Raw genomic sequence first — 22,864 nt, 5'->3', positions numbered from 1 at the left:
ATTATTTCAAGGTAGAAAGAACTGACCTGCCAGGACTAAGACGGTGGTTTCCACCTTAAATCTGATTATCAGTGATTTAAATTTGACTGGTTAGTTCCTGGTTTGCCTGTATATGCCAACTACCCCCAGCAAGATGACTGGGTAACCTTCATGGGACTCCAGAGAGAAGCCACCTAAGAAACTCCATCAGTTCATAACACAAAAAAATCATGTATGGCCGTAATCTATTGTGGTGGTAACAAAATCAACGTATGCCAACAAACAAGCCAAATTAAACTGCTAACAAACTGTCTGCTGTCATTACTCCGTATTCCAAAATTATTTCACATCGCTACCTGTGCAAAGACATCATTAATCCCTTCTCAGCTGCCAAAAAAAAACATTCTTGACAGGTTTCTGTTATATTTGCTATACAAAAATATATGGCATATAGAATTTTGTAAGGGTGGTAAACAGAATGAAATAAGTAAAATATAATTCCAAATCCTAATATAATGATTGGATTATTTGTTTACCTCTATTATTTAATTTCAATGACGCTGACTGGGAGCTAGAGTTCCATAATTTCAGTTACAGAAAATTACGTATGCAGTCTTCTATTTTTTTTGAGCCCTCATGGCCAAATACATTGCTGCTGTTTAGTGGTATCTGCAGAGCAAGCATGGACTGGAATTGTCTAAGAAATTTAAGAATATGACTATTTATTATGCAAGAGGTTCATGATTATATTATTCATTCTGCAATCTTTTGCCTTTTATGTGTTTACAAGATTCATTGACAAGAAAAAAGATTTAATACAGATGGCATGTGGTATTTTTACAGTTAAGTTTTCTACCTTCACTTTATTTTTCCTCAGTTTGGAATGATACTTTGGTGAATGTCTTTTCCAAGAATCATATCAAATAGGCAAAAACTGTAATAGCAATTAAAATGTTTTAAACAGAATTGTATTTGGAAGTGTATGCCACAGTCTTTCTACTGAGCTTATTAAGAGATGTTTATGTAGCCACAGACTTTTGACTGGCTAAAATCATACAGCTGGCCCTTCATTTGGTATAATTAAGGTCATAACATTGAAGCTGGCAGAGCAAAGTTGATTTTCACCAGCTGATACTTTGTCCAGTGTTTATTTAATTAATTCTTTCCTAGGTCTGATCTGCATCTTTCCTGAACCTCAATCCTATCTGCTGTACAATTTTGTTACTTAAAAGCCAATAAGAAAGCACAAATCTTGCTCTCATAGAGAAGTAAGGCCTGAAAAGCAGCAGCAGCCGCAGTGGCAAGATGAGCAGACCATGCAGAGGAATACAAAACCCTTTGCATGTTGTAGAAGATGGTGGCACAAGGTGTGCACGAGCACAAATGGCACTTACAGGCAGGCCAAAAATCAAGAAAAAAGATGATATCAGTGGATTTGTGAACTACGCACAAACCTCTCCTCTCATACATGCGATATGACTGGCTGTATCCACAAGAAAAGTTTTTTTCCAAGTCCTTCTCCCAGGTTAGAGAGGGGGTGCCATGCCACAGTGCTGCAGTGGTCCTTATCCCAAGTCCTTTTCATTAGGTTTAGTTCATGGAGTAAAAACACAGCCTTAAAAAGCCAGAGGAGAAAACACTCCCGGCATTAAACTCTAGAATCAGAAGACATCCTTAGATATAAACAACCCAAGCGGAAACGCTAAGGTGGGTCGGTTCACTTCAGGTTTTTCCCCCAAATATTATGGTGCTTGTCAAAAGGTGGACTTTCAGGGAACATGTGACTGAAACTTTGACACAAATTTTAATGTTATTCAACAGAAGTTGCTCCCTCTCAGCTTTCCTCCCATATGAGAATAAAATGTAAGGAGTGTCAAAACCTTTTTGAATTGCAAAAATGTACCAATTTTATACTTCAGAGACAACATTTTTCAATTTTTCATTCAAAACAACACTTCCCCTTTATAAGTGTATCTCTTTTTTTTCTTTTTTCTTCTCTATTCTTAAAGAAAACAGATTTACACAGGATTAAATAAACCAACAAACAAACAATTTCCTTCCAGATTAACTCAAAACATCTTTCTACATTCTTCCTGCCTCTCCTCCCAACCCGGGGCTTATTTTGGTTCAACCTGAATTTTGTTTCTGATTTTTTGCCAAACTGAAAAAAACCCACTATTCATCCAGCTCCACTAACAGAAAGGCCTCGTGCAGAGAAATATGTATGAAGAGACAGGCTACGTAACTCTCACTATGACTACAGCCAGGCTGATAGAAGCAGAGCTTGTGGACGCTGCGGGCTGCCGGGCTGAGGTCTATCGCCGCTGCCGCCACTGCCGAGCCCGCTGCCTGAGCCGCCGGGTGGACAGGCTGATCGGCTGCTTCCCAAACTTCTTCATGATCTCCTTGATTCTTGCCATGTTGGTTTTGGAGATAGTGAAGTCGCACTGGGTAGCTCCCATGTCATAGCCTACTTCACAGGTCTTGGTGGCAGTGCTGTAGCCCTCTGCCTTCACGCCCACCACGTATTCCCCTGGATTGAGAAGACGCCAGTAATCCCCATCGGCTCCTGGTAGGAAAAAAGAGAGTTTTCAGGATAGTTGCCCTTTCTTCTTGAGGAAGGAGGTGTTTATGAGAACACAGAAAAGTCTGCACGTGGATAAGATGACCCCACAGGCAGCAACCCCGCATCCTCACACCGGGAGGGTGTCAATGAGGCTGCCCCCATCACACATACCCCTCCTCGTCCTGCCAACCCTACAGGAAAACACACCTCAAACATATTTTACAGATGATGAAAAAAGGACAACAGACTTCAGTCTGGCTTAAGATTTTTGTCAGTTGAAGTCAGGAAAAGGTGACCTCGTAATGGTCGGTGATTCCTAAGGGGTATAAAACACCTTCCCCAAACCAATTCTAACTAACGAATCAAGAGGAGCCCCAGTGGGGTACCCACATCACACTCATGATCCCAGCCAGACTGCCTGGACATAACATGTTTTGTTGCTATTCAGCACGCAAAATGTGTGAATACATAATGTCAAGTCACTTAGAGATCTAAGTAAATACCCCCTTCTATAAAATCTTACATTGAGTTTTATTACACTAATTTTCCTCCTGTAATGAACTAAACTACTCATACAAAACAAGATGTATTTTAACACCTTGTTGAATCAGGACTTTCCGTTTTCTTCTTTTTTTCCCTGTAAATTATCTCAGATTAGCCATCAGGGTGGTTTTAGACTTCTTTTTAAATATCATTCTAACTAGCAATCATGCTTAGATGTGGACTGAAAAAGGTGAAACACTAATATCTAAAATTAGTTTTGTACTCTGTCCTGGGAAAAACCACCGTGGACTGAAGGTGCATATTCAAATATGCAATTCTACATACAAACAGAAATGCAGCATCTCTTGTATGAAGAGGGATTGGTTTTTTTAGCACTGATGAGAACTGACAGCCTTACTATCGCTAGCCTTGGGTCACTTACAATGCAGTGTGTTGCAAAAACTAAAGATGATTTGCATAAAAATATTCTATTTGGGAAAAGACCAGACTAGCTAGCCTCTGTTTAAGGAAACAGGATTTTAATTTGGTAGAATAAAAGACATGTTTGCAAACAGCAAGTGTGAGCAAAACAGCAATATTGACTGTATCCCCATACTGTAGTCTGAATGCAAGCATGAATTTGTGTGCCAGAAGCACAGCCGATCAGGTTAGATCTTGCATACCAGTTTGCTCAGGTTTTTGTTTCAGCCAGTTTGACTCCACTTGGGGTGATGATCAAGGTCCAGGTGTTCTATTTCTCAGGACTCAGGCGTTTCTAGGAAGGGCTGTCTGAGAAGCTCTTCATTCAGTTCTCCCTTGCTACTGGGTCTGGTCTTTTGGCGCTGGATTAATGGTTGGACTTGATGATCTTGAAGGTCCTTTCCAACCTAGTGTTTCTGTGATTCTGGGTCTGTTGGCACCTTGGCCAAAAGACAAAACATAAAGCTGTCCAAGTTTCTTGAATTTATCCTTAAGGGCTCACTTTTAGCTGTAAAAGCTCTTAGCTATGCTTACAGGGCTGACAAAAGGCGACGGATCACCCCATGTGTGATGTGAAGGCATCCTTGCGCAGAGGCTGGTTTTAGCCTCTGGAGTTCAAAACCGACCCACATTTTTGTGACACATTTAACAGGCAGTTCACCACAACCCGGCACAAGGCCAGAAAAAAAAAATCTACACATTCACACACCACTGGGAAATTACTACAAAGCTGGACATTAAGCTGTTAGCAGGATGCACTTTACCTCCACATTCCATTTACAAGTAAGTAGATGTTAGTATTTCTGTCAGCTGTCATTGCCCAGAATTTAATACCAGACTAAAAGGTTTTTTTCTGAAAATCAGATTAAATGCAGTAGGTAAAAAATTTCAGGGCAGATGGTAAGAGATACACAATTAAAAATACAGATAAATTTAGTAAATAATAGGTTTGCTAAAAGAATAGGTTCCAGTGGGAGCAGGCTGGAGGCAGACTACATGTATTCTCCACCTATTGGGTCTGGAAAAGAATCGCCATGTCTGCTTAGATAAAATAACTGCATAAAAGTATGAAGATAGTATTATTATAAATTAAATGTGTGACATGACTCCATAAACACTTCAGTTAAGAGGAACACTCTCTGAACCTGATAGTACAGACCTTTGTTACAATTAAGTGTCATATTTACACTCAAATGTGCCAATTTTTACTAATTTAAATACATTATAAAAATCTATCCTAATGCTACAAAAGACTCTGCAGGAAAACCATCCATAGTGCTGCATACCCAATGCATGTAACACCTAAACCTTAACTTTATCTACTAAACAGGCAGCCAGGAATGAGGCTGGAGAGTTTTAATACCAGAAGTATGCCTAGCTTCGACAAAGGTTATTAAATATTACTAAATGCTACTTCAAAATCTTTGCGTTTGGGCGTACTGAAATCATAGCACACTTACTAAAAAATTCATAAAAACGTCTCTGAACATTGTGTGACATTAAATTAATTATGCTTTATTGCAAAAATCAGACAGAAATGTGCATCTGTCTCTGAACGCTGGCTGTGATACAGAAGTGTTTCACTAGAAAGAAACTACATTTCTTCATCAAGGCTTGCTTAGAGACTTCCAAAATGTGCAGCTACAGGAAGCAATCCACAAAACCGCCTTTGCACCATGGGGAAAAAGGTGTCCAGGTGCATTTGGTCATCCGATTGGTGAACTCTCTTCCAAACGTTATCTCATAGACCACAGTCCACATCTAACTGTAACAACATGTAATCACTGAAACCTAATCAATAGTTACATCTGCATTAAGAGAAAATGGAATAATTTTCCACAAAACGCTTACTCTCAGAATCAATGACTTCAATTAGCCTATTAATATTGTGAGCTTAGTGTCAGAAGATATATTTTATGTCCAAGAGAAAGTTAAAAAAAGTGCTTTTCATGCATTTTTTCAGTCCACGGGAAGAAGCAGAGAAATTTTCTCAAACAAGTAAATGTTATTAGAGGGCCTTTACAGACAACTCTTGTCTGGCTCTACAGGGTAGCTGACCACATTAATGTATCAAAGAAACAGTAGATACCTTACAGCTTAGTTCACTTTAAACAAAACGCATCTAAATAGAGACAGTGGCCATAATTCTTCTCCTGCTTGGCCTAATTTGATATCAAGGCAACTCAGAGGTTTAAATGGATACATATTTCATTTTAAAAAGTATAAATAAAAGACAACTGCTGGCAATTTGCCTTCTTGCTCTGGAGTTACACATGTCATTTTAGCTTTTTGCCTCCAACAGAAATTCTCCAGTTTCAAAGACTAATGAGACATACATTGTTATTTGTATAATATGAAACAAGATAAAACTTTTATGTTCCCATCTACAAAGTGATTCCCAAACAGAGTGTCAGCCTAAACTCCTCATTAAAAAAAGAACTAAAAAGAATGAAATAAGTACTTTTATTTTTGCTAACAATTGCAGATGGCCTTGAGCCATAGAAGATGAGCTCTACATCTAGACGTAAATAGCCGCAAGTTTCCCCGAGTGTTAGAAGGTGGATTCTGGGGACCTCCACCACTACTACCATGCCACCAGAACTCCCTTCCATATGCATGTTTGCTGGCTTTAAACTGTTGATTTTTCTTTCATGTGGCAATCCAGTGTACTGAGAGCTGGAGATTAATCACTTATTGCATTTGCTTGGCCTCAACCAGAGCAATATATTAATTCTATTAACAGAGTAATACAACCTACAGTTTATGGCAGTTTTTCAAGACTGCCAAGACTTCCAAGACAAGGAAAAACAACTGATTACTTTAATTCCCACTATCATTTCCCAGTGGTCCCATTTTGAAATATTTAAGGCAGAATTATTATTGCCTAACTAAGTACCTGTCATTCAATGTTTTCTTTTACAACAGAGACACAGTAGCACTGAAATAAAATTAATGTAATCTAAGTTAGATATTCCAAGATTTATTATTGGCTCAGATAATCTACTGTAGGAAACATTAGAAGTCTCTTATCTAAAGCTCTATGATATTCCATAGCCTGAAATCAGTTTATATGACAAAGTGTACCATACTGTACCTCAATGGCAAAGCACATGAAAGTGGTAGCAAATGAAAGACCCAGAAAGCCAGTCAGGATGTAAAAAATACATAGCATTAGTGTTCCAGTTTCTAATATTGAACCAAAACTAGAATACACAACAATATGATTTGTCTGATTACTCACCATGATGCTACTTTTCTATAAATATCCAGCGGAAACCTTGTTAACCTTTTGCAACCAGCACTTTGAGTGCAATCACTAAAGACTCCTGCTGACATCTGGCTTTGTTATTTCTTTCCACATGCTCCCCCTCCTTGCTCTATCCCCTCCATTGTTTCTCCATTTAAGACTGTGTCTTAAATCACGATACAGTAATTACACAAACACAAAGGCCATTAGACATTACCCTGCCTGCTACCTGCCAACAACCATTTTCAGGCACTACTATTAATCTCATAATTGCTAGTATCTATTTAAAACAGTTCTTTATTTAGTGCCATAACTACTTTCCAGACATTAAGTAGCCTTAGAGTTTACTCTGAGTATACATACCTGTGTCTGGATACAGGTCAAGACTGCGTTAACAAGGCGAAGAGCCATTTGTGTGTATTATTTAAACTATACGTATTGAAAAGTAATTCTCTGGCCTGAAATTCCCCTGTGCAAAGCAGTGTTTCTACTGAGCCCAGTTAAATGATCTTTTATAAAGCTGTGATGTTTTGCAGGAAACTCTTCAGGTTGTGAAACTCCCCTTTCGCTGCAACAGCTATTTCTCCTCTGGACACAGCTTTCAATCACATCTCCACCACACACACAGTCCTATAACTGTTAACAGCCAGAGAAACATTCTTCGCCCAGCAAGGCGCTGCCTACACCCTTGTTTTTCAGTGCTATAATTATCCTGGGTTAGATTTGCATTACCTTTACATGAGAAAAGGAGCAGTAAGAGTTCTTTAGACACAGCCTTACTCAGACTGATTTTGGGCAGATAAATGACTATTTGCTCAATATTTCAAAGCAGGTGGAGAGAGGAAGAGAGGAAAGTCATAGTTCTGTTCTTGTCTACACAGCTGTACCATGGAAAGAAGTGATTCCCTCCTCATGTGCCACTCCTTCTGCAACATTCTCCTTGGACTGTATACTATCTGCTGGCTTTTCTCAGAAAAAAGTTCAAAGTTGCAATGAGGTTCAGTGTTTTGTTTTTAAACCATTAATCTGTTCATTTGTGCTGATGTTTTTGGATTTTTTTTTTTTTTTTTTTTTACCTGTGCGATGTCATGGTTAACACCTTCTACTGAAATAACAGCATTTGGTATTCCCTTTCCATGCACATCTTTTACTATGCCTTTGATGCCTCGATGGACCTATTGAGAGAATAAACAAACAAATGTATATAGCGCAGCAATGAACAGTACTATCATTTGGAAGATACAACAAATCATTAATTCCATATACAAATGAAGTATATTCTATTCCTACTTTATGGTCCATGCATTTTTGAAATATCATTATTAACCCAGTATCAGTTTTCCAGGCATGAGCTACTTCTGAACCATTTTACAAATTCTGTTAGGATTCCTGAAGCATCAAATTCAAGAGACATAAAACGAACAGATAAAACAGCAGGCATAAGTGGTGTTTTTTTTTTCCAGCAGTCATTTCTAGCAAGCTCTGCACTCATGACAAATTTTAACAACCTTCATTATTTTGTCCTCCTAAGTCAAAACAGCCTGGCTGAAGTGATACACCAGTATTGCGTATAGGTAAGGTTTCTATCACACATACCAATAAACGTGTAATTAGTCATGCAAGCAAAATATCAGAAACCTTAAACTCCCTTTCAGTCTGAAAGAAGTCATCAAGTTATTCAGAAGTTGTTCTTCTGTTGAATACCTGTTCCATAAAAACAATCAGGGACTCGCGGTTGTTTTCCCATTCTTCGGGCAACTCACTCTCGTGGGGATACTTGTCACATCCAACGTAGATGGATAACTCAAAGCAGTTAGTGTGCAGATAACTGAAGTCATTTATGCCTGTCAACAGGGATAAAAAAGAAACAATTTTATATCCTTGTTTAATCTAGTGATCAGATCTGATTATTTCATGCAAAGTAATGTAACTTATTTAAACACAAACTGGGTATTTTTCTAGCTGACTTAGTCTGCAGACCTGGCAGGACAGAATTTTTCAAAAATGCCATTTATCCTGTAACAAGGCACCAGAGTAACATCAGAGCTATACATTTAACAAAATAAGACTTTCTAAAGACAGTGTCCCATCAACACATTCAAAACAAGGGACACAAGATTGCACCATGACAGCCCAGGCCACCATGTCAGCCCAGCACCACATCCCCAATTCCTTTGCTGCAAAAAGTAGCGCACTTCTGCTACCAGAATACTTAAAGGAAATAGAGATTTAGCAAAAAATAAACCACAAAATATTAAATTAATTCTGGATAAAGTTTTATGGTATTGATGGAGAAGATGGGGGCACACCAGGAAGATGTTAGGAAAGGTCTGTCTCTAGAGTAAAAAACTTGTGCTTTGCTTTTAAGAAAGCACTAAGCTTCACTGATCCTGGACTCAATTCCTTGGAGCAGCTCTCAGTTATGTTTGTCCTCAGTAGAAATGGGACATCTATGCTAGCTTGCATGGATGTGTGGCCATTAACTAAATTTATACAACCCTAAATGTTGGGATGCAGAGTAATGCACACACAGTGATTGTTATATAAAAATGATTTATCAGAACAGTTGGTGAAATAGTTTGTCAGTCTAAATGTTATCCCATGTTAAGTAATCTAAATGATAGGAAGCCAGAAGAATCAAGATAGTAATTCTTTTAAGTTATATATGGTGTCTGTTTGTTTGTAAGGAATGAAAGGATCTATTCTGTTTTCTCCCTGTTATGGCTTTGCAGAGGACTGGACCACTGGGATTTCCATTAAAAATATCCTAATTTGTCCTAATCAAAACCCAGGTACCTCAGTACCTCTAACCTCTGAGGAGCTGCAGTTTACGTCTACATTATAGAGAGCACTATGACCTTTGCAAAGGTCCTGAGCACTAAGGAAGACTGTATTTAGATACAGATCTCAAACATTTCCATTCTCCAGATTTCTGTTCCATTTCTCACAATTTTTTTCCTTTGGGAAATTCCATTTATTGGTTCTCCACAATCACACAGATAACATGATACAGTACATCAATACTAGAGGAAGAAATGATGGGAGCTTCATTTCTTATTATCCACCTGCATTTCAAATAAAAAAAAATTTTAAACATTTATTAATGATCATTATTTGTTATATTTTACATGGCAAAGTGTAGCAGGAAATGCATTCACCAAGTGCTTCTGACTGAAAAGAGTTTAAACCCCCCCTAGTCCTGTCCAATTACCATAGAGCAGTAGTCAAGTATTTAACGAGAGCTCAGTGCTTTCTAGATGCAGAGCAGGAGGATTATATAATACAGATGTTAAGCTTTTCACTTTTCTTGATGAGGAAAGCTTAAACATCAGACAGTGGCATATGCTATTCTGCATAAACGTGCTTCCCCTCTGTTTGAGAAGCAGCCAGAATTATTTTTCCCTCACATACTATATCGCATCCTGATTAATCTATTGTGAAATGTTTCGCAATACACAGTAATTGCTCAGTTTTAATACATGTATTTAAGAAAATAGTTTAATGTTGCCAACAGCAGCTCTTTGTGTACTGTCTGAAAAATGCAAATCCAGCCTTGAAAACACTGGAAATAAAATGAAATTCAGCTGTGCTTTGCCTTTGTGGAGTTCACCCAGTGCAGAAACGTTATATGTAAAATTGCCAAAGAACTTGCATTTATTGCAATCCAAAATATGTGCAGAAAATAGTATGGCTGGGTTTCAAAGGCATATCTGTGCAAGATATCTGTGGTACACATACTTCTCTAGGGACTCTCTGGTGCTGAAAAGAAATTAGAAAAATCCCTTATAAATTTTCCCATGGCATGAGCAGTGAAAAGTTTTTATGCATCGTATATATACTGTATAGTCATGGAATTACAGAGTGAAAAAACATAGAAGAAACTTGTCTTCAAATCTGGAATCATATTTGGACAACCCTTTACAACAGAAGGTGCCATTTGTTAACTACCGTCTGCAATACATATATATGTATACATATATATATCTGCAATAAAATGACTCTCTTCCATTAGTCTAAGTAGAGAAGAAGTCTAAAACCATCCTGCAGATTGGAGGCTGAGGTCAAATGGAAACCACATCTTTTGAGGTTTATTCTGGAGTCCAAGGTGTAAAGAATTGAAAGTAAAAGCAATATTCCAGCATTTTACTCAAAGACAATCTCGGAAGTCTTACTATAACGTAAGAGAACAGGATGTAAGCTATAATGAGAAACATCATAAAACAATAAAACAAATCAGAAGAACCAAATCCAATACTCAATTTTTACTAAGAAATCAAGATACCATTCACCATCTATATTGTACATCAGTACTTAATATAACTTAGCCTGACAGCTCTTAGTGACGTGGCCAATGTCATCTTTTCTGGATCGATTCATAATCATGTTTCTCATAGCACTTAGGAAAATTAAATTCATAAATTAGATAATTAAGTTGTCAAGTTAGCATTCAGAGGTTTTATTTTAGAATTTGCAGAAACGCATAGAAATGTATTGTTAAGCATTGGCCTTGTGATCCAAGAGTTCAATCTTTCCCCCTGAGTTCACACAGCACTTTTTAACCTCCTGAAAAAATAAGTGAAAAGAAAAGTTAATTCTTGGCTCTAGCCTTTAAAGTCTGGCCAGCATTAACTTTACATGCGCCAACGTAAAACCTTAAAAGCCGCGTCCAAAATCTAGAAATGTTTATGCAGCGAAACTACCTGCAAATTACAAACGTGAGCCAGCTCCCATAAAACGTGGTCTGCACAGACGCTCACTTGCATCTGTTTGCCATTACTGCTGCAGTTGTTCCTATTGTCATTCAAGCGAGGGCAGATGCACAGCTCATTTCTTAATTTCATAAAATATGCTGTCTAACTGCTGTAGTTACAAAACCCAAAGATTTTGAGCAGAACCGTAATGAGTCAGCAGAATGCCTGATTCCAAGTCTGCTCAAAGTGTACACCCATAGAGATAACTGCACCTATTACCATTAAAAATGTGCTTCTAATTGGGCTTTCCTGGAAATCGATGCTTTGCTGCACTACAGGACATGGCTTCCCCTTCATGCTCCTTAACAGGGTGACACACTTGGGCATATGGTGAACGAGGCAGTCTGTAATTTACTTTGGCAGCAGAAATGCCTATGGAGCCCATGCAAAGTTTAAAGCGTAAGGGTGTCCAGGTCTTTTAAAAATAGGACGGTAGCAGGCAAGCAGAAGCTTTTTGTGGCGTGTTTCTACAACTCAAAGTGATGTGAGTGGGGGCTGACCTGTGACTGAGTTCAGTGAGTAGGAGGCTGAAATCATTATTTTATTATCCGAGCACCACTGGAATCTCTCCTTGGAGTTGCTGCTTTGGCTCTGACACCAGTTACCTTTGATGTTCAGAAGTTTTCTGTTGGCACCCTGTGAGCTGGCAAAGGCTGACAGGTTACCCCCTGCTTGTGGGTTTGGACTGGGTTGGTTTTCTCCTGACACACCATCTTGAACATACAGAATCCATAAAACCGATGTATTGCATGTACGCTTTTGGAAACCTCAGCAGTAAATGAAATGTTCACTGGGTATTAGTGACAGTCTCCTTCAGTCCTCTGGTACTTGATGAAACGCAGCGAACAGACTTTCAGATGGGGACAAAATCCTCTTAGGGCACGTGTTTTGTCTCCATTACCTCTGCAATGTACACCAGGCAGGGGTGGCATCACCATATTTAGCAAGGTAACGCTAATTACAGCTTCTACAGACACTTACTTCCAGCTACAGTATGCCAGGAGGCTCCGTTAACAGTGCCATCCTCCTTTTGGAAATCCTCTGTGTGACACGCTCTCCTCCTTGCATCTGTCATCAGCCGGTGCGTGGAGGCGTAGGAATATGCAAGCCAGCGAAAGACGTGGTCGTCTGGGGTAGGTGTGTAATCCTGGGTTTTCCACATCGATCGCACCATATCGTAGGGGTATGCCACCACCAGCTCTCCTCCCTGCAAGTTGCCACCCAGCACAAAAGGAATTTTTTCCATCCATGCTATGATTGCCCGCGTCTCAACTGCCACCTGGGAGAAAAAGAAACAGCAGCTTTGATTCAACCCGTGAAATTTGATAATCTTTTTTTAAAGGTAGACCATATGCAGGAGTCCTGCTGTGAGTTTCTTAGCGTGGAGCAAGTAGCCAGCACAAGAGATGTGACCAAGGAGAAGGGCTTCTTTAAGCTGTGGTGCCTGCCAGCCATTCTTGGGAGGTCACTGGCCACCCATAAAAACTAACAAAACCTTAATGTTAGTAATTTATGCAGCAGGAACATCTATGTAGAGTGAGGCCAAGAGCAGAAACAGACAGATGTCAGACCATGACACTGCTCCCCCTTGCCATGGGCTGAAATGAGTTTTTGAAATAAGGGATTTTAAACACTGAAATATTTCTAAAGCCCACAGAACTGGCACAGTTAAGTGCCTTCGCCTCAAACTGGGGAAATCTCAGCCACTGTAAATAGTTGCCATTATATTTAAAAGGCCATGCAAAAATAAGTTACATTTTTGGCGCTACAATCCAATAAATGACTTTAGCATAAGTCACTGCATTGGTTTTGCATATGCCTCAGCATTTGCTGTGTTATTTCAGATAAGAATATATTTCAAACTAGAACAAATAAGAACATCCCAGGAGAAATTCGTACAGTGACTGAGTTTGCAAAGAGCTCATCTACACTGCAAAACTAGGGAGAAGTCTGATTCACAGGACTGAGCCCTGTGGTGAGTTTTTGTTTCGCCATCTGTTTCTGCCAAAAAATTGGGTATCGAGTCCTCCAGGTTCTTGCAATAGTTCAGGGAAAAGAGAATCCTCTGGGAAGCAGTTCTCTTCCCAAGGGCTGCCTCTAAAATACAGCGGTGAATCGTACTTTTGGGGTGCATTTTTAGTTCCATTGACTAACAAGGAAGCCTAGACAAGTAGCTTAGATCAGGTATGTAACTTCACCCACAAGTTACTAATTTCTTGAGAAATCTTGCTCTTTCAGCATGCCCCAGCCTTTGTGTTCTCTCTCTGGCCTTACTCACAGTGGCATTTTCGGACAGGTACCAGTCAGGGATTGGGATGTGATGGTTCGGAACTTTTCTTTTACTCTTCTTCTGATCTTCTGACTCCCAGAGCAAAGAGTTTAAATCAGGGAAATTATTGTTGATGTCAATGCCATCCTGAGTCCATCGTCCTAAAGACCAGCCCCCTAATTCTGAGCCCTTAAATTAAAAAAAAAAAGAAAAAAGAAAGAAAAGAAAAAAGATAAATGTTTTTTCAGAATACATGAACCTGTGAGCCCTCAGCAAGTGTTTGGGGGTGTGTCAGAGATAATTCTATACAGAGCAATGGAAGGAATTATTTAAATTAACTGAAATTAATAATTTTCTTTTTTTCAGTTTGTTTGAAACTTTGAATGAGGTGAAGCAAAACCCATGAAAAATTACTTGGTGTTAGCCAAAATGTTCGGGTTTGTTTTCAACGTTTCTATTTAAGACTGGTTTTCCCCCCGGATTGCAGTGGAGACAGCATATATTCCCTTCCATGGCTGTGAGTGTGACTTTTGTATTCCAGTCTTCCGCAGACTGCCCTGGAGGATTTTCCAGGGCATTTGACTAGCCCCTGCAATTTTTCCTCCTGGTGTCTGTCTTCTTCCAGACAGAATTATTACGATGCCCAACACATTGTTCTCTCCTTAAAGACACACTATTAAATTTCAGCTGCGGAAGAATGCAAACTTTCATGTGCTTAGCTTGGTGTCTCATGAGAAACAAACTGCATGAATTTTCCATTTTCTGTAATGGTGTTCCCATTGATCTATACGCTGCAGTATGGTTTGTTCTGGCAGTCTTCACGACCCTCCTTTCCATACATATCTTCCTGTTAGCCAGTGCCACATAGAATACTGTTTCTTTGAGCTTTTTTCCCCGAGTAAGATGTTTCAGTTGTTTGTTTGCTTTGATGTGTTTATTTTAAAGTTTCTTTATTTTTATTGCTTGTAAAATATGATATTTGATTAATAAAATAATGACATTTCATTCATCTAATAGAAGTAAAATAATTCTCTAATATGTTCTTAATCATATTACCGCTTTATATGCCTTGTCATATCCATCTGGGTTGACTGAGGGCAGGAGGTGGATTCTGGTATCCTCAATGAGATGTACAATGCGTGGGTTCCCAGCCAGGTATTCCTGGCACATGAACTGCATTAGCAGAAGAATTAGCTCACGTCCAAGCACTTCATTTCCATGAGCTCCTGCAATGTACCGAAATTCTGGTTCGCCTGTGGAAAACAAATGGAACAGAAGTGTAGTCAGAGCAGCAAAACAAATATCTAACCAAATTTCATTCATGTCAATCAGCAACAATTCCCTTAGGGAGAGTTGGAGAAATGTCTTAACTGAACAAATGATAGATGAAAACGTAACTTTACAGAAACAAATGATTACTTTCTGTTGCTATTTCAGAAAAACAGGCTTATGTATCAGTGATATCTAAAGCCACTGTGTAAAACCTCCAAAACCCATTTTCCATTAAACAGATTTTTAATTATGCTCACAATTTCAGCATGTTACAGATAGATTTTAAAAATTCTGGTAGTCTAAAAATAACATGAAAAATACATTGCTAGTAGTTCTTTGGGACAGATGTTACTCTTAAAAGATAACAGTCAGTAATGGTACATAATTGATCTCTGACTTCACACGCTCCTTTTCCTTCACTAATCAAAAAACAGGTTCACATATTTTTCAAGGTTATACTGAATGCCACAATACTTGCACTCAACTACAAAATACTTCAGAGATGATTAGAAATAGTGTCAGCTGTTAAAAAAACCCATAATTTAAGCTGTCCTTTGTATGAATAACACTTGCAAACATCAACAGGGTAGACCCTCACTGGCCACGCGATGGCTTGTGGCTGGATCCACCCTCCCAGTTTGTCTGGCCCATGATACACTCCTTGCATGTTTTCTGCAGGACTTTCAAAAATAGATAAGTGGACAAGGCAGATTAGGTGAATTATCTGGTGTTAATATCTGAGATTCAGAGACTCCAGTCTAAGGTCAGCCCCAAGTCTACTGACAAATTGCATCTATTGTGATCCAGCCCTTACGGCAAAGTAGGGAGATGTCTTAAGAGCACGTCACAGCACTCTTCCTTGCGTGGGATGAACACATATCAGGGTATTTATGGACATGGCAAAGCACGAGACACCTTTATTCTAACAGCTCCCCCAGGCACTATCATAGCGAGATCTTTGTTTTTCTCCACAGAAGGACCAATTAATGAATGAGTTTCTATTCTGAAGAATTCTATCACTGTAGGAAATTGTACGCCAACACTCACCAGTGAAAGATGATTTGGGAGATTTGACCTGTCCTTGCTTGCAATGCATTCACCCCATATAAAAAAAGCTAAATTTCTGACCAAAGCTACATAAAACCCCACAACTAAAATCCATTCCCCAGTACTAAATTTCACTTTTATTTTCTTATTGTAAAGAATAAAACTCATTACCATTAAAGAATTTTATCCCACATTCAAAATGCCTTCTATTTGTGCTCACCCTCCTCTTCCCCATTTAGAAATACAGCGCTGAAGTTCCTCCCACATACATTTGAAATCTTTGCTGCCATGAATATAATTCCATCAGTGATAATTACTGCAGATAGAGAGAATGACGAAAAAAAAATAGCTAAATCCCAACACCCTTCAACAGATTTAGTTAGACTAAATCCTAACCAACTTCGTGTTCTCCTGGGTTGTCAGAAATCTCAACAGCATACAGCTTTAGTCCTTGGTTGCTTTTTCCGATATTGTAAATTCTTGTGATATTCGGGCACATTTTATTCACAGTTTTCATCAACTGCCAACAAAAAAAATGACATATAGTTAGGAAATGCACCATCAAAATAGATCCGCTATTAATTATTTCATTCTAAATTAGTTGTGGCAAAACCTCTTCATTTTCTTTTCTGCTTATTTCTTAGTTGTAAAAGCTTTATGTTTAGTTCATGAATTTATGGCACTGCTATCACACAACATAATGTTTGTTCAGCTGGAACAAGCCGAGTACTGTCTGATGAAACACTACAGCATAGGTGAGGTTCAAGATCTATCTTATATGAGATATATTTGTAATATTATGACAAAGTTAAGGACTTGAGGGGGAAGTTCAATAGGAATAAAACCAGCAAAAACATACTACTCTACTATCAAGAGGTAGAAAACCACATTTTTTTAAACATTATACAATGGAGAGTAATTAGCCACCTTAACACTTCTTTCTGCACTCTGTGATTTACTATAGCTAAATTAATTGAGATGACCAAGGGTATCAGTGGCACGGCAATGCACGTACATTACAGGTTGCCACAGACGCACCCTGCCCAGTAAAGATTTCTCTCTCCTTTCCCCTATGTAGCAGCAACTTAATTCAAAACAAATAAAGAAGGAAGGATATCATCCATTTAAAGACAGTTTTCCCAGTGAATTCTGACTACACCTGCCTCCACTGAGGCAGAAACCAAGCCCACCCTTCTTGTATTACAATGTGAAATCCCATATGGGAAAATTGTTAGTTAGCGATGTTGGTATGGCCAAAATAGGAAAATAGATACAATCTGAATGACTCCATAAACACAGCAGGATATACTTCTTTAGTAACTAACAGATTCCTCAGAATTTGCTTACTGAGTTTCAATAAAAAATAGAATAATGGCAATGCCAACAGCCTGTCTGAAGACATTACTCTTGTGAAAATCTATTCTATTCACCGTTTCTGCAGATACTGCATGACATAGTCACAATATAATCAAATAGCCTTAGTGCTTACTAGAGTACATAGGGAAGGTCACAGCTAAGGTTATAGTTCTGTTTAAACCAATGCAGTTACAGAGATGTCACCCAGAGAAGGATATCTGGAGTCTAAATTGTCCCACAAACACTCTACTGTGGCATTTCGGGTGAATGTTAATATTTACAAACAAGACTGAAAATGTATATGTTAAGAATAAGAAGTTATTACAAATAGCTTTAAATAACAAGAATCTGCCTCATTTTTTTTTCATTGGAAGGCATTAAAGAAAGAAATAAGGACTTTACTGTAAATTGGAACCCTAGGGGTTATTAATTAGACAATCTTTTCATAAACAAGGATGCATACATTATCAAAGAAATATTGTAGCATAACAAAACCCTTTGCTTACATGGTGTTAATTTAGAAACAATATTGGATGATCACAAGGCTGATGGTTTAAAAAATGCAATAATTAGATGTGTCCAATTCCCATGCCACCTTTTAGCAAATCTAAGTGGAAACACAATTCACATCGGGAAGAACATCATTAAAATTCCTCTCATGAAAGGCTTCACTTCTATTTATAATCACATTGCAAAGAGACCGAAAAGATACTATTTTTGTACATTTGCTCATCTCGCACATTGGTTTTATACATACGAGAAACAATTTCTTTTGCAAACCTAAACTCAGCACTTGTCTGAAAAATACAGTCAGTTACAGTATCTCTTTATTGTCTAGTTTCATATCCACTTTTTTCACCACCGTCATCATTATCAGTGTGCTGGTATTATAGGTACCCAGCTATTTCCATGCGACTCTCTTTAACATTCTGGGCATACATGAGTGGGTAGGTCATTTGCTGTTCCAGCTGAAACACACACGTGAAGCCAGAGGACAGTTTTACATTTTATAGTGTTTGATTTAAATGAGTCAATTTTTGAGAGAGACTGCCTTAAATCTTCATGGTCAACCTGCTCGTAATGAATCAAAAATACTATCAATGGATATGGAGCTATGGACCTCTTCCTAGAGCCTCACAGGCCAAAACTTAGCCCAGGTCTACTGTGTGGGGATTACTAGTTTATGTCCTACTGACAAGAGGATGAAATGGATTATCATTGGATCGGGAACCATGTTTTTCTCCAATAGAGATAAATATTTTTTTTCACTCTGCCAATGAGTGTAGATATTGCATTAAAAGAAGGTCTATTTTAGCAAGCTAAAGATGGCTTTCGGTAATGTACAAATAATGTTACTGTCTCAGCCCTGTGTTTACTAATTCCTCTCTGCTCCAAACTGCGGGAAACTCCTTCCTGGCTGATGTATCGCTGCATCCATGCAGCTCTCCAAGGTGTGAAACAGGGAAGAGGAGCCTGTCTTCTCGGAGCTGCCTCTGAAATAGAGCTGCAGAGCAGAAGCTTTCCTAACGTGCCTGGCACTTCAGTGCGCGTAGGATACAAAGAACGTCAATTTAGGGAAGCAGTTGAAAGTATTTTAAGTGTTAATTACTAACAAGAAAGATGCCTAGGACCAAGTTCAAAGTACATTATAATCAGTGAAAATGTTTGTATCAGGCTCAGTAAACTCCCCATCATCTCTTTAATGATGAGCATGTGATTACTTTCTGAGTCAAAGTAAGTACCTTGCCTGAATTAGGGCCTCTGCAGCAGACTTCACTGTGGCTCTTTTGATAACAGTATGGATATAGTAACGTAGTTAAATGTTTATATGTAAATACAATACTGCAAATTAACATATTTCATATTTGCTTTTCTCATACCCATTTCCTACAAACGGCACAATAGGTCACCTGAAATGTCACAGTTTTCTTTGCGCTTTGTACAAACTGTCAAAGACAATTGATGATAACAGTCAGTCAGGGCTTTAACAACCAGCAGGACTGTAAGACACTTTCACAATTACATTCACTAACAGTTCTTATTTGACAGTTCCTATTTGTTTGTCACTACCAATTATTTACCTTATTAGCGCCCTGGAAAATGACTGCATGCAGTCTTTGAAGAAGCCCCGTAAAACTGGTCACTGAAGGTCCAATTCCCCCATTTTGCAGAAAAGGTGTATTAAATGTAGGTCTAAGTGCCATCTATACTTGAAGGGGGCAAAAGGACTCTCAGTCAGTGCCTTTCAGGTTAGGGATATTCTTTATCCTCTGCAGAGATCATGGAATCATTTAGATTGGAAAAGATCCTCAAGATCATCGAGTCAAACTGTTAACACTACCAAGATCTCTGTATTTCTTGGTTGTGCTGTGAGCCAAAACAGAAACTACCTCCTCCTTGAGCCTGGAGACTGTCAGGTAGAGACTGACGACCTGGCATTGCATGCAACCGAGGGTGTTGGCTGGGTGTCACTCTAGCCTTCAATTGGTTGTTCCACCCTCAAATAAACCTGTTCAATTGGGAACATATACTCTTGTATATGCACTCAGTGCTCTTCAATGTTCTGTATTATCATTACATCCGTAAAGAGAGTGGACCATGAAGAGAAACACAAAACTTCAGGGGTGTTTGGAGTCTGGCTTGTCCAAAGATAAGTCATATCCAGTAAAATGGATTGCAAAACTAACGCTCCTATTTCCTAAGATATAATCTGGGTTTGTTATTTCAAAGATGAGGTTGTACTCAAATGTCCATCTCAAACTATTTCAGGGGGTATCTATCAACAATTTTAACAGCGTCCTATACAGCATGAATACATCACATAAGTATTTTGGACTTCTGACTTCTTCATATGAGATATAGTGAGTGTTCCTATTGACTGAAAGAAGAATCTTGAATGCTCTTCTAAAACAAGATATAGGTACTATAAATTTCATCTCCCTAAACAGAGAGTTCTATTAAAATAATCTAACACTGAGAAAATCTTTCCCTCTCACAAATACCTGACATATTGTAATGTAACATAATTCTTCCAAAACATGGCCCAGGGAACACCCTCTCCTCCTCCTTCTTCAGTGTTTACGACAAATAACTTCAAAAACAACATTTTCCCAAGAGGGTTGGCAGTGAGGTAGCTAACAAAACTGATAATAATGCACAGTATTTTATTTATTTTTTTTTTTTTTTTAAGTCGACTCTGGAATTTGAGAGTTGCTCTTCTGTTTTACACTCAGGAAAGAAATCATGAAGTTCCAAGAATAGTTTTAGGGATATAAGACTTAATTGCAACCCAACCCACAATCTTTGGCCTACCAGCAGCAGCACACAATTAGAATCCAATGAGCTCTAAATGAATTAACTATTTTGACACATACCAGACACAACCAGAAATTGGGAGATCAGAGTCAGACAGTTCACGACTGGCCATCTCTCAGCCACAGTTGCAAATTTTCTACTTTTATGAAAAGTGAAAAAACATTTTGTTTTAATGCTGCATTTTTTCCCAAAGATATTTCTAACTTGACCAAGCTGTCTTTCTGCAATGAGAATCTAAAATACACTTTATTTTATTGTTCTTGACAGTAATTATGCCAACTGAGTTTTTACTTGTATAATCTTTGTACTAAGAAATATAGGCCACGAAATCTCTACCAAAATAAATGTGTGACTCAGTACACAATTGCTCAAGAAAGGTGAATGGTGATTCATGCAGTATAAATACACTGAAAATTCAGCAAACAGCAAATGATTCGCACACTTCAAGTCCAAACTTATCTTTATAGTTGAAGAGAAAGGTGGCAGAAATATTTCTTTAAGACAACCCACACCTATGCCTGTGGTGATACGAAGCAAGATTAAAAAAAATAACAAAAACAACAATAAGGTTGCCTATTTGAAGTTAAAGGAAAAAGATTAACAAGGATGGCAGATTTAAAATTATATTAATAGGATTTTTTTTCCTAGTGTTTTTTGGTGAGTTTTTGCTGTTTTTCACAACTGTGAATACAGCATTGGACTCTGTATAATTTATTCTGATTATCCAAAACCACTGAAATATAAGAGAATTCTGATGGTTAAGTCAGGGTGAAATCTAAAGGAGGAAACCAGTGTAACATTCACCACTCAAATATACATGGAAGAAAAACGATGGCATGTTATGCATAAATACTCTTTGTCACATAGTGTCACCTGTTTAAAGTTAGATGATGCACAAATTAAGATTGTGTGATTTTAATAGATTGCTGCTTTTAATACATTAAAAGAAAAAAAATATTTTTTTAAGATAGATTGCAGACACCATTTAATAATATTTTTAACAGGTAAAATTCAGATTCTATAAGAGCTCAAAAGCCTGCACCCATCCACCCTCCACCCAGGAGGTCATGCACCAGCTTCTTTGCCTACCTGCCTCATTTCTTTGTAGTTGTGATGCTTAAAGTCAAGATTATCTGTGGTCGTCATTTCATTTCTTCTGTGGTAATAATTATTTGGGTCTGAGAAAAGAAATAAAAGAATTTTCATGTGCTTATGAATTTCAAATACAAAGATGCTTAACCATAACGCATGCAAGGAACGTGGAAATCTGAATTCCATTCTACTTTGCACGAACAACTGAACTTCAACAGAAAAACAGAAGGGCATCCTTTGGCTACAGGGGAGGGAAAAAGGCACTGGAAAAATGATGAGTCAGATGAAAGATAAAAGAGTAAAAAAATTACATCAGAGGAAAAAGCCCCAGTAAATGATTTGTGTCTACTTGATTAATTTACTATTACAAGGAGTTATCTTCTAGTTTTCTTGACGAGTATTTTCAGAGTCTCTGCACTGCTTGCAAAATACAGAAAGGATCTACTGTGCATATTAAACATTCCTGACTATTTTCTTAAACATTTTTTGTGGAAGTCAGAGGACTTTGTTACTTAAAATTAGCATATTCATTTTTATATGGAAATAATGTCTATCTTGTATGTTTTGAAGTACCAAAGGAGACTATGCAGATAGAACAAACACCTTTGTTTCCTTGACTTTCCAAGCTGTTCACCTGGGAAAAAAAACAGACCAAGACTGTTAGGCTTCAGCTTTACATTTCCTGACAAGTGTGTTGCTAGCCTAATCTATTATGATTTATTTTTAGAGATAAACAATTCTTTTTGGAAAACTTTGGACACATTCTTTAATTTGCCATAACTGGGATGTCTGGAATTTTGAGTGATCATTTGTCAGACCGGTGGTTGTCAGGCTGTTATGAAAAATTGTTTCTCTTCACACAAAATGATCTTCATTTGGTTTAAAATTATTGGTAAAGAAGCCAAATACGAAAGCCTAAATATCATCCTGTCTTACTGCGACACAGCCAAAAGACACTGTCTCTAGAGAATAAAAATTCTTTTTTTAAAACAGAAAAACTTATAGCT

At 38.1% G+C, this 22,864-nt stretch overlaps 1 protein-coding gene across 1 annotated transcript in view; it reads right to left on the bottom strand.

Annotated features, from left to right (window-relative positions):
- Nucleotides 1–2,294: 2,294 nt before the first annotated feature.
- CPXM2 (carboxypeptidase X (M14 family), member 2) overlaps nucleotides 2,295–22,864 on the bottom strand; it is a 78,258-nt gene continuing 57,688 nt past the window's right edge. The window contains exons 6-14 of the mRNA XM_010291220.1: nucleotides 21,855–21,943; nucleotides 16,491–16,614; nucleotides 14,832–15,028; nucleotides 13,785–13,964; nucleotides 12,488–12,785; nucleotides 8,460–8,599; nucleotides 7,838–7,930; nucleotides 3,712–3,718; nucleotides 2,295–2,548 (exon numbers count right to left, since the gene is read on the bottom strand). Of these exons, the coding sequence (XP_010289522.1) occupies nucleotides 2,295–2,548; nucleotides 3,712–3,718; nucleotides 7,838–7,930; nucleotides 8,460–8,599; nucleotides 12,488–12,785; nucleotides 13,785–13,964; nucleotides 14,832–15,028; nucleotides 16,491–16,614; nucleotides 21,855–21,943 (1,382 nt within the window). The remainder of the gene's footprint in view (nucleotides 2,549–3,711; nucleotides 3,719–7,837; nucleotides 7,931–8,459; nucleotides 8,600–12,487; nucleotides 12,786–13,784; nucleotides 13,965–14,831; nucleotides 15,029–16,490; nucleotides 16,615–21,854; nucleotides 21,944–22,864) is intronic.

The sequence above is a fragment of the Phaethon lepturus genome, unplaced genomic scaffold (genome assembly GCF_000687285.1).
Source record: "Phaethon lepturus isolate BGI_N335 unplaced genomic scaffold, ASM68728v1 scaffold5747, whole genome shotgun sequence".
Lineage (NCBI taxonomy): Eukaryota > Metazoa > Chordata > Aves > Phaethontiformes > Phaethontidae > Phaethon > Phaethon lepturus.
The sequence above is the reverse complement of the archived record's forward strand: the minus strand, read 5'-3'. Positions and strand labels throughout refer to the sequence as shown.